Here is a 12,931-nt window from a genome sequence, read left to right as displayed (position 1 = left end):
TGTTGAGCTCAAACTTAGCCCCCGCTTGGTAGTGATTCTACAAAATGCTTTTAACATTTCTAATACTTGAAATTTTTTGTAATTCAAGGATTAAAAAAGCTAAAAACATTTTCTAAAATCACTCTCAAACGCACTCTTAATTTTATCTCATCCGAGCCAAACCTTATTCTATGTATGGAACTAAATTTTGAAAAAAAATACAATGATAAACCGCTCTTAATTACTTAAATTATCTTAGATTCAAATTTCAAATCATTTTTTTTTTCCAAAGTCCTATCATTCCAAACGCAATGTTAACATAAAAAGTTACCAGAAATTTGGGTTTTTTTAGGGCGTTACTATGGGTTTCTTCCATGAATAGGCCCCTAGAGATGATATTTACAAAAGAACCAACACTTAAAACACATCAAAAACAGATTTGACTAATTTCAACTGATAGGTGAAATACAAAGGAATAATTTCATTCCATTGTAGATCCAAAAGCACCTTTAAGACTCTAGTTTTCAACCACTCATTGAACTAAGCTAATGAAAAAAAATTTATATCTGCAATACCACAAGTACAGTAGAAAATGGAAAGTCTCACAGCTATAAAATGTCATCGTACCTCAATTCAAAATAATAGTGTTAGAATATTTTCTCTTTCTCCTTCTTGCTTTCCTCAGGATTCGTTCAGTCTCTTCCTTCACTTCCTCTACCAAATGGTTTCCTGTGTTAGCCAAAAGAAAAAACATACATGAAACAAACTATGTATGCCAAAAGGCAGTCTAAGCAAGTAAAATGTCTGACCAACATTACACATGCAAACCCATTTTGAAGGAGTGTTCGGGTGAAGGAAAAATGGAAGGACCTTAGGAATGGAATTTTCTTTTCTTTTGTCTATTTCTTGCTTTGATTCATTTTGTGTTTAGACAGACGGTTGTTTTCCAGTAGAATTTTTTCAGCATTGAATCTTAAAACTCTATCCAGCATATGAGAATGATCAATCTCTGCTAAAAGCATCTCTTCATAGAACAATTAAGAATCCATTCAGGACAGCTTTACCCTATGTTTGGCTATTCAAAATTTTGAGGGGAAATGAAAGGAAAAAAAAATAGAATGAAAGAAAGAATGATAAAAAAAATTTTAAATTAATAATATATTTTTACATGTTTTTCAAATTTATTTCATTTGTTTTTTTCTATATAAAGATTAAATAATTTGAATATACATAAGTTTCTAACTAATTTTAATTATATTTTATTTTCTTTTATACTTTTCATATTAAACCAAATATAAGAAAATCATCTTATTTAGCATTTTCTTTTTCTTTTCTTGGTACTTTTCTTGAACCAAACATAGCATTAATTTTCTTAAACTTATGCTAGAGTTCAGATTTATCTCCCCATGTCTAGGACACCAGCTAGCACTTCTGGTTCAAGGAATATTTGACTTCGAAAATTGTTTAGCAAGGAAAAGATATGAGTAATAGTCACCAAGAAAAATCACAACCTACAGTTTTGCATTTAATCACTTACCTGATTCTTTTTCCTGAAGCAAGCAGGAAAAGCCTCCATCAATTTCCTCATCAGAGTCAATGATAACCCTGCATTCTCTTTCCTGCATCATTGACCTTCATCTCAGGTGACCCGCAAAAAAGAAAAAAGGATTTACACAGTTCATCAAAAGAGTAACTGCAATATTTTTTTCACATATAAGGGAAAAAGGTTAACCATAGCTATGCCATGGTAGGCTACAATTCTGAACATGCGGTAGTCATTAACTAGCATTTGGTATAAGTTGATATTTGTACTTCTTTCTACATAAGGAAATGTAAAATTCTTGGCCCATGTATTTCATAAAATAGAAGTCAGTACTATGCATCTCCCAATTAGAAGATATTCTACTGTTCTATCCAAAAAAAGGACAAGAGGAACAGTAAAGACTGAGTTACCCGTTCAAGAGGAGAAACTCCATTCTGTTTGGGCTGCCTGTTGGAGTTCCTATCTGGGAAAGTGGCTCGTTCTCGTTGTACTGAGTTCCAGCTTCCCATTTCTATCTTTGGAGGTAGAGTTGCTTGCATACAAACTTTTGTGGGCAAAACTGGCCTGGGATCATGAAGAATCTTTTTAGTCTCTCCCAAGGTTAAAAGGAGCAATGATATTGAATAAAGATTCAGAATTAACTAATGTGTACACTCTGAAAGAGAAGTGGATTGCATCCTAAGTCTGTCAGAAAACACTTTTAACCATCCTACATATCATGCTAAAGCAGATATTAATGTTCAGGACTCTATTTCTATTTCACATCAAGCAGCTTGAACTCCAGGATGTTGTGATTCAATTTTTTCTCCATTGCTAAAATTTACACCTCATCAACAGGAACAGAAAAAAAGCCAGTCCCCAAGCTGCAAATTGCTTGATGGCATTTATCTTTGAGGAGATCACATCATTTTCAAGCTCATGCCATAAATGGTTTAATTGAGCAGAGTAGTGACAAAGGAATAAGAATTATACATACTTCTTGAGAGGCTGTGGCTTTTCCTTTGGAGAGGCACAGTAACTGGAACTCTACAGTTATGCAATGTAGAGGTTTTGTGAGAACAGATATCAGAATACTTGTTTGCATGGAAAGAGGTAAGAAGTAGATCATTGTCTGAGAATAGCAGTGTACATTTGGTGGAAAAAAAGTCTGTATTGCATATTTTTGGTTGGGGGTCTTCAGGCTGTGTGCGGTTTCCTGCAAACAATTGAATGATGCACAGATAAGTAAATTTCAATGCTGGGAAGCACAGAGATATATAAAGCAGAAATTTCAATTGAAATATTGCCTTGAGAAAGAAATATAATTCAATTCAGCACTTCTCCACATTGTCTCAAATAAACAGGACTTATCTTGCAGTGTTCAAAATCTTCACGTATTGAAGCGTTTTCCATTAGAGTATTATACATGCCTGCATTTCTTTGGTGATGGTCTTGCAGAGTTCATTTTGTAATTTTTGTAAACACATTTCAATCTGCTCTGGTAAAGCTGAAAGCATTAAGAAGCTCTGCTGTAAGTTGTCTTGATATAAATCCTTGTTCATTTGATCAGAAATAGACTTCAAGGCAGCATCAAGCCTATCTTTGATATCTTCATGTCCCTTGTTCTGGTTATCATGTCTCAGTTATGTCAGGAAGTCTTCATCCATTGATTCATACAAGTAGGGAGTACAAGAGAGAAAGTAACCAGGCCAGATAACAATGTTCTCACCATTAGCAGAAGTGAGCTATCATGAACAGTTAACTTCTGCCGAAGGCCTTCCACTGAACGAAATTGAGAATCATGAGCCTATAAAAATAAACTTTTGCAGCTGTAAAGAAGATTAAAATTGTATCTCAATTTCAACAAAACTCTGTTCCTCATTCCTGTGAGTTCACTGCTCATCACATATTCAGATTTCATATGCATGTCAATCCAATGGAACCATATTCTTTTTTACAAAGTCACCCCAAGAAGATCTACCATTAATATTTAGCCATCGGTAAGTGAAAATGCATCATTACATATACACTGAAGAAATGGTGTTCCCTTGTCTTGTATTCACCTGAATCTGTAGAGCCACATCAAATGGCACATCCTCCTAGAGTTTTGTTCTCAGTACGTTGGAAACTAAGCCCTCTTGTCTAAAGTAATTAATGACCCAAATGTCTTTTTCAGGACTTTCTTCATTTGTCAGTTGTGCACTTAATTGTATGTAAACTGAAGTACTACAACAGAAAACTAAATGGATGTTTTCTATTTCTGGCATTGAGGAATTTTGACACTTACTCTCCATTAGGAATTCCTTCATTCCTTTATTCACTTGCATGACATCACTCTGAATAGAATCCAAGATCATTCCAAACCTGGTTAATGAAGTTTCCATCATCCCAATCCTGTGCTCCAGGTCTTCACCAATCTGACCTGCACAGGCAAATCACAATTTAATATTCTGTGCTAGCACATGACCACAGGTACAAGGGGACAAGTCTATTTGACATGCTAAATTTGGATGGTGAACTAAACATACTTGAATCCCTTTTGAATCTTGTTCAGGTGAATGAACAATAGTGTTTTATCACGACAAAGAAGGCTTACATCTATAATCAGGAGCGGAGGCAGAACTCCATTTGCGAGCTAGGCTGGTGGAAGACCTTGAAATTGGAATTTGACTCTCTTCCCTTGTAAAACTAACTGGGGCTAAGCAAGAAATCCTTTTCATCGAATTCTCTCTTTCTTGAGAACCAAATCTCTGCAAAGACACAAAGAGAGAAATAACAAATACAGTTTATTTATGTATGGAAAAAAAAAATCAGCAACTCAGGAAAGATGGAAACAAAAAACAGTTTCACAAAAGTTAAGAGTGATGATATTGCAAATCATAAACATTAAATGAAATACCATCCTACAAAATCATGTTTCTGTTGCAAAGTCATTCATATGCTGATAAATCTGGATGAAAATATGTGGAAAAATTCCCATAGTTTTGTCACCCTAGTAAACTAAGTATTTTGCAATCATTTGAGTTGAGTTTTTCCTTTCTTTAGGAATTAAACAGCAACAAAAAAAAGGATAATGCTAAGACCTCATGTTTCCATAATCTTTCTTGACATCCAAATAAATGTTCAAATCAATTTGATTTCCTTTCATTACCTAGCTGAAAATTGAAATGTCTTAGAATACAGATTTTACATACTATCATTAGCTCTGAAAGCAAGTGAAAGACTTCTGAAATGCAGAAGAGAGTAGATTTCGTGTAGAATTGCATTTCAAAACGTCTCAAACCAAAATGTTCAAATTGAAACTGAAATTGACCTGATCATTTGCCACAATTTCATCAAGAGAGTTCTGTGAAAACTGAGAAAACATTCCATGCTGCGACTGCGAGAAAGATTGCTGTGACTGCTGCTGTGATCGGAGCTGCTGTGATACTTGTGGTCCAGTTGGCACGGTGCTTGATCTCCTTTAAATCATCGCCAGAGCAAACAAAAAGAATAAGTAACAACAAGAATAATCAAAATGAATTTAGATTTGGAATGTTCTTCATTCCGTTCGGTCGATAAGAAAATGAAAGCAACAACAACCTCTAAATCTTCTATTTTCTGATTCTGTTTCTCGAAAGTAAAAAACCAAACTGAACTAAACCAAATTGACGTGAATTACGCTGAGTTACATCACGAATAATGACAATTTTAAAATTTAAAATTCACTATATCTCTTATTTTCCAGTTTTTTCACCTGTCTTCTTTTCATTATGAGAGTGGCGAAAATGAACTCAAACAAGCTAAATAGTTATGGAAATAACGAAATTTTCAATCTCCAAAATTGACTTCTTGTCATTTTCCACGTTTTCTCGGAAACCTACATTTTCTTAGAAACCAAACTGATGATTTTGGATGGAAACGAACCTGGTATGAGGAGGAAGAACTGAAATCGAACTCAGATCGCAGGCTTTGTTTATCTTCATCTTCATTTCATCAAATTAACGGCTGAGATCGTGGAGATTTGGACAATGCGTGATCGTGGAGACCGATCCGCTGACTGAACCGAACGAGAGTAAAGAGCAACGAGTCTTGTACACACAGGAGTACAGGACTAACACAACTAGGCGGGAAATGTGATTGTGCTAAAACGACGTCGTCTTACAGACAGACTTGGGATGAACGCCGTCGTCCTTATTAGAGATCTGGGAAGACTGTTTTAACCCTGAAATCAATTAAAACTATTTTCAAAAATTATTCTTAAAGAGTTATTTTTTGAAAAATGTTTTTAACATTCTCAAACAAGCATGGAAAAGTATTAAGAGAAAATTATTGGTCCATTATTGAAATACGAAATAAAATTAAATATAATTAAATTGATCAACAATTTATATATTTTTCAAATTATTTAATTTTAATATAAAAAAATGAAAAATAAGTCAAATATTTAAAGAAATATTTCTTTAACTTTAAATTTATAATTTCTTTTTCTTTATTTTTTTATTTATAGTTGTATAAAAATGTGTTTGATAATAATTTTATAAATTATTTTTAAACTTTTTTTTTAACACTTGAAAAATTTTATTTTTCAAATACTAAAAAATATAAAAACACTTTTTAAAATTATTATCAAATGCAAACTAAATTTACCAATAAAACAATTTGGGCATGAAACTTTGTCAGCCACATAGAATGCATCATATTTTTGGTAAACAAAATCGAAATTATTATAATGTTATATTATATTATTATCCCCATAAAATAATTCCCCAAGGCATGATGCTTTTGGTTAGTCCAACCACATTACAAATGTGTATAATATTTGGAGACCAATTTTTGGCAGTTATTCATCCACATTACCTAACGGCAGCCAATAGAATATTACGGGCCCATCATCTATTTAAATTAATATAGAAATGGATCAAAATTCCCATGACTTTGATTCAAAAATAAAAGCTATCTTCGACATTAATAGTTGACATGGTCACGGACAAGTAGACGATGATATTGTTAGCTTGCTTGGTGAATTGCACTTGAGCTCAAATTATTAGCGATAATCATAAATTATATTTGAAATATTGGAACAAATAATAAAAATGAGAAATCAGTTATATTTTCTATTTGTTAACTTATTTAGATCATTTATTACCAAAGAAATCAATTTTCGATCTTATTGAAATTTTAATTATTCCTTTTTACATGTTATTGTAATTCAAACTTTATTCTTATTCTACTTTCATTCCTACCTGTTTCATACATGTCATAATATATTATATTTTATTATTAAAAAATATTAAACAAATATTTGTAAATCAACTTAATAACTTAAAGTGTATTAATAATATATTTTAATTCATTAAATAAATTAAATATATTTGATAAAATAATTTAATGGTATGATTTAAAATAAAAAATAATTTTAAATATTAAATAAAAACAATTAACTTATTTTTAAGTTCACATATTGATTTTACATTTTTATCATTATTTTTCCTAGTTACCTCAAACGTCGTTTACCCTAATTATAATTTATAAGAATAACTATATTAATTTGATAATTTAAAATAAGTTTTAAGTATTTTATTCGGTTTCATAAATTATTTATGATATAGGTATGTTGTGAAATATGGTATGATCATACAAAATTATCATTTTTATTAAAAAAAAATTAAAAAATTTAATAATTATGTTTTATTGTAATGTAAGTATATTTATATTGTAATTATAACATATTTTTGTTATACCTGTATTTTATAATAAAAGTAATAATATTGAAAATCACCTTTTATACCTTATTAATATTCAACATATCAAATATATTAACATCATCCACTCTGAAAAAAAAATTATATGAAATTTAAAAAAAAAACAAAACACCATGTAAAGGAAAAAAAATCATATAATTTTTTTTAATTATTTTATTATAAAAATAAAATATGATTAAACATTTTCTATCATTTTCTTATTTGTTTAGAAAATCTGAATGGAAAATTAAATATTACATATCTCTTAAATTTAATACAAAAACATAATTTATCAATTTAAATTTATAATATATATATATATATATATATATATATATATATATATATATATGAAAAAATCATCATTTTTATGATATAATTATAAAACTCATTTTTTTCCTAACAAAATTAAAAATTAGAATAAAAATAAAAAAATGTAAAAAAAAACAATAATTGATATTTCGAAAAAAAATTTTGAATTTTTTTTAAATAGTAAATTTAAATAACAAATTATATATAATTGTAAGGGTTAAACCCAAAATTTTGATTTAAATTTTGAATATCAATAATTACAATAAACGTGGGACCCATGTACCATAAATATATGGACAAATCAAGTGAAGTACTTTAAATGCTTTGAATTTTAAAAGTTTTAGTTAAATGACAGTTTTGGTATATTAAGCCTATTAAAGTCCTCCCCAATAATTATTAGAAGAAACCACCCTTTTTAGTAATTGTTCTGCTCAGTCCACCCTATTAGGTAATTCTTCCTAAATAATAAGTATTAAATTTTACCGAACAAAATAAAATGAAAATACTCATCTTTGCCCATTTAAGGAATTTTTTCAAAAAGAAAATATTTCATAATAATTTAATTTTTTTTTCTCCTAACTTTTGAATGGACATTAAGATATGTATAATTTTCTCACCTGTTTCTTTTCTGATAAATCTTCACTTCATTAACTTTCCGGAACATTGCTTAAGTGGAAAGTAATCATAGCCACCTCAATTAAAGTTGTTGTATAATTCTTTCATGATTATTGAAAGATACAAAAATTTTCTTATTATAAAAGGGAAAAGCGCGTCTACAAGTCACTTCACTTCTTTTAATATTTATATGTTTAATATTAAATGATAGTGAAGTGAAGTGAAGACAAGAACTATTGTTAGTCTACCTCCACCATCAATTTAAAAACTATTTGATTCAGAGAGATGCTTTTTATTCCTTTTTGTCAAGCATGCATCACCCCTAAATCATATTATATCGTTTTAGATAGCCCATACGGAAGTCATTGTGTGGAAAAGGCATGTGTTAGATATTGTTTTAAAAAACATTTTATTCATATATCTAAAATGGTCTCCTTAATTTGTACCTAAAATAGTTTGGATAGTTTCTTAATAAAGTTTTAGATGACATCAGTTTTTATGAAGCATTTTTCGAGATTTTGATGACTTTTATTATTACAAAGAAAAAAATTATCCAACGAGATGTTTTCAATTATTTTTATTTTTTAATATTTAAAATAAGTGTATTTTTTTTCATATTTAAGTTCGTAAATTGAATTTTATTACTAAAAATAATTTAAAACCGTTTTTAAAAACCTTCTTAGATAATTATTTTCCAAACGTTTTTAAGTGGGTCCTTAAATTTTATTTTGAAAAATATAACAAGCCTTATATTAGAAGCAATAAAGAGTCGTCTTGACTTTTATTTGAAAGATATATCAAAAAGAAAATAAATAAATTTAAAAAAAAAAACCACGTTGGCATAGATGGTTGGCAACGTGAACGACGCCACACAGATTATGATGAACTTTCAAATACAAAAAGATACATTCAAAATCAAAGACTAAACATCTCTATCACCGTTAACGAAAGGAACTTTCCCGTGACTTAAGATTTTATTCCATTCTGAAAACGCGTGAAATACATTCTCGATATTTATCGAGAAATCGAATGGATGTTTGGCTGATACCATGAAGATCTATTCTCCAAATTGACTTGAATCTTACACTATTGACTGTGACGTGTTTTACTAGGGATAGGATAGCTCGTCCCCGGCCTTTTACCATTTTAATTCAAGTATAAATCAAGCTGGTCAATTCAACTCATTCTTATTCTAATAGCAAGTAGAACAATGTTTTTTTATATTATAGTTATTATTGTTAATAAAAAAAATATTTTTAGACCATATTTAGTTGATCAAATATAATATAAATATAAGATAAGAGATAAATGTACGTATTTTTTTATGTTTTATCGGAATATGCTAACTCATCATATTTTAGGAGGTGGTGTGACATAAAAGTGGTATTATTGTAGTAAAATAAATTTTTATTTATGAATTTTAAATATTTTAATTATAAATATTATTAATAGGCTTACATTTGTTTGTTTTATATTTTGAAAAATAAAAAATAGTATTAATTTTTATGTATGGATTTACCTTACCCTCTTAAAAATTATTTTTAAAATTCTGAGGTATTAAATTTTTTTAAAAGTTATCATCTTTTTAAAATAAATCCAAATCTTGCACTCTATCCACTTATTAATGCTTTTTTTTAAAATATATATATATCTTTATATATATTATTTTGTTTTTAAATTATTTTACAAACTAAACATTTAAGAGACTAATGTCTTATAATATCATTTTTACGAGATAAAATATCAAAATATATAGTTAAAAATCATATTATAAATTTTGTCCGATTCAATCAATCAAAACATACAACTTGTTGATATTTTCAAAACGCGTATTCATGCATACGATATTTCTCCGATATTTACCAAGAAAATAGCATTGTTTTGCTAAAACTACTAAGATTTAATGTTCAAATTGGTACAACTTATTGATATTAAGCTTAGACCATTTGAGTGTGACTTGTAGGTAGTTGAATTAATAAATACTTGTTCACCAAGAAATTAGAGACAAAAAATCCCTTGGCTAAGTACTCTCACATGGTCAAAACTTCAATTAGACCCACACTGCCTACTCCAGTTGTTTTTGGCCTTGTACAACTCATAAATAGTGATTGGCTAAGAACTCACATAGTCAAAACTTCAATTGGACCCACACAGCCTACTCTAGTTGTTTTTGTACAACTCATCAATAGTGACATATTATTAATGCTTGTGTTAGATTTTATTTCATCATAGTTTATTATTTTTCAGAGCTTTTAAATTAATTTATTTATTTTTATGCTTAGGTGGTCCATGTATTGTTGAAAAGATTCATCAAAGATACGGTATCAAATTTTATGGGATAGGGGTTCCACCTCATCGGAAAATAATAAACACATATTTAAAAGTCATAAATTTGTCTCAAAACTAATAGTCTAATCTTAATTAAAGTTTGATAGTTAATTAATTAAGAGGGTATTTGATAAAATTTAATATTTATTATTTAATAATTTAAATTGATTTTAAGTTAAATTATATTTAAATTATTTATTTATAATTTATTATTTGATTTTTATTTTAAATATATTTATTCTAAATCATTGACATATTTATTTTTACAAATTTTAATTATAATAAAAGATATCAAATAATAATAAAAGTTATAGAGTAGCAAAAGATCCATTAAAATAATTAGGATAAATATAAATAGAAAAGAAAAATGAATATGTAAATTTAAAAAATAAATTAATTATTTTTATTTATTACTTAAAGTTATTTTTTACTTTAAATTATATTATTAAATGTATTTAATTTACTTAATGACTCAAATTAAATTATAAATCACTTTTATTTACCAAACACTAACTTAATAAATTTTTTATTAAATCATTTTTTTTAATCCTATTTCCTAATGAAGAATTTAAGATATAAAAGTTTGGTTATATTCTATTTTTTATAATCTATGATAAATAAATAATTTTTTTCCCTTTTTGCTTGCTACAATCTAATATAATTGATTTGATTTTTTTTCTGATTTTTTCCCTTTAGAAAAGTCAAGTTTTCAAATCTCAAGTTTGAGGGAAATGTTTCAATAATTTCCCAAATTCATTGAATAAGGGAGACAAGAGCCTGTTTCATTTTACAACTAAAAAATAAAATAAAAAATAGTAAAGTCAGCATGTACGGACGACTGTGGGGCCATGGGTTAAGGAATATTCGGATGCCCCGACTTTGATACTCTCTGCAAAACCGTCGCTTGGCATTTGTCCACGGCGATAAAACCACCCAGGTGTAACCCTTTTTACCGCCGCATTGCTCCACGTGGCCTCGTTTCCACCGGCAAGTTTCCTGTTCTGTGTCTTTAGGTCAACTGTAATAACTGTCATTCGACTTCGTGGGCTCGTGTCTCTCACGCGGCATTGGTGGATGCATACCACCGAGTCTTGCTGTAGAGGCGGCACACGAATTATTTTCTCCTCGGTCGGCAGGGAAATAGCTCACGGTTGAGGTTGAATTATGACACAGAAAACCAAAGACGAAAGATATTTATTACTGTTTTATTTATTTTTTAAATAAATTAGAATAAATCTTAGGAAGCTATTAATTTTTTAATTCATAACTTATTCTACTGAGGTGGGGTTTGGACACCATTTTTATTTTTATTTTATAAATAAAAATATTCGTTTGCCAACCCTTTAAAACTTATTTTTTTTAAATAATATATTTCAAAACTTGATGAAAGAAATTAAAATTTATTATATATACATATAAAATAATGTACCAATCACTATGAATATTCAAAATTAATTCAAGTGACTTTTTTATATATATATATATATATATTTTGAAAAGTAAATTTCAAAAATTTATCATCAAATATTTCTTGAAAATAAATTTTAATTATTTTTCAAAAAAATATATTTTTGGAAGCTTAAATAAAATAAAAAAAATCTCAACTTATTATCTCAAAAGGAGCAACCACTTTTATATGATGCTTTAAGTTCATATAGTATTTTCTATATTTTGAATTATTCTTCAAAATACTACATAAAGAATATCACAAAAAATTCATAAATTCATTATAAAATAACCTATCTTATATATATATATATATATTTAAATATACTTGTTATTGGGAGTATTTACCATGCATATTTTCAAGTTTAAAAACTATTTTTTATTAGAGTTTTCAAAACATATACTTATATTTTTAATCACATATTTTCTTATACTATTTACTTAAGTATAATTAGGAGTTCATTTGACAATGATTTTAGGAAACGATTTTAATTTAAAAAATATTTTTAAAAATAAAAAATAGATGTTTGATAAGATTTAGGAATCACTTTCACACCTATAGTATCAAAAAATTATTTATAGTGTTTTCTATAAAAATATTTGATATGTAATTTTTTAAAAATATTTTTAGATAAAACATTTTCATTAATAACATTTTGGATAAAAATATTATCAAATCCAATATAAAAATTTCAAATAATGTTTTTTAAATTAAAAAGAAATATAACAATTTTCAGAAGTTGATTAATTTAAATTTATGAGCTTTCATTTTTAATTAAAATGGATTTATTTTGGAAAGAAATTGAAAATCATGGATCATTTTATTCTCCCAATCCATCTTAATTTTCTCTTTTTTTAGCAAATTTATTTATACATGAATTAATTATTTATTATAGGTTCTTTCATTATACCTTAAATTTATTGAAAATACTTCCTGAATTATTTTAATTAATCAATTTTCAAGTAATTATGCTTTATATTTAGAAGAGAGAGAAAAAAAAACCTC

At 27.9% G+C, this 12,931-nt stretch overlaps 1 protein-coding gene across 1 annotated transcript; it reads right to left on the bottom strand.

Annotated features, from left to right (window-relative positions):
• Positions 1 to 434: 434 nt before the first annotated feature.
• On the bottom strand, positions 435 to 5,662 carry LOC100253319 (putative recombination initiation defects 3). The gene is made up of 11 exons (XM_002274889.4): positions 5,408 to 5,662; positions 4,815 to 4,962; positions 4,098 to 4,251; positions 3,789 to 3,923; positions 3,231 to 3,283; positions 2,932 to 3,126; positions 2,652 to 2,717; positions 2,499 to 2,548; positions 1,933 to 2,086; positions 1,517 to 1,598; positions 435 to 708 (listed from the first exon to the last, which is right to left on the bottom strand). Exons 1-11 carry the CDS (start codon positions 5,470 to 5,472, stop codon positions 608 to 610), a joined length of 1,203 nt encoding a protein of 400 aa, XP_002274925.2. The 5' UTR covers positions 5,473 to 5,662; the 3' UTR covers positions 435 to 607.
• Between the last annotated feature and the right edge of the window lie 7,269 nt (positions 5,663 to 12,931).

The sequence above is a fragment of the Vitis vinifera genome, chromosome 15 (genome assembly GCF_030704535.1).
Source record: "Vitis vinifera cultivar Pinot Noir 40024 chromosome 15, ASM3070453v1".
Lineage (NCBI taxonomy): Eukaryota > Viridiplantae > Streptophyta > Magnoliopsida > Vitales > Vitaceae > Vitis > Vitis vinifera.
Note: the sequence above shows the minus strand (reverse complement) of the source record. Positions and strands in the feature narration are given on the sequence as shown.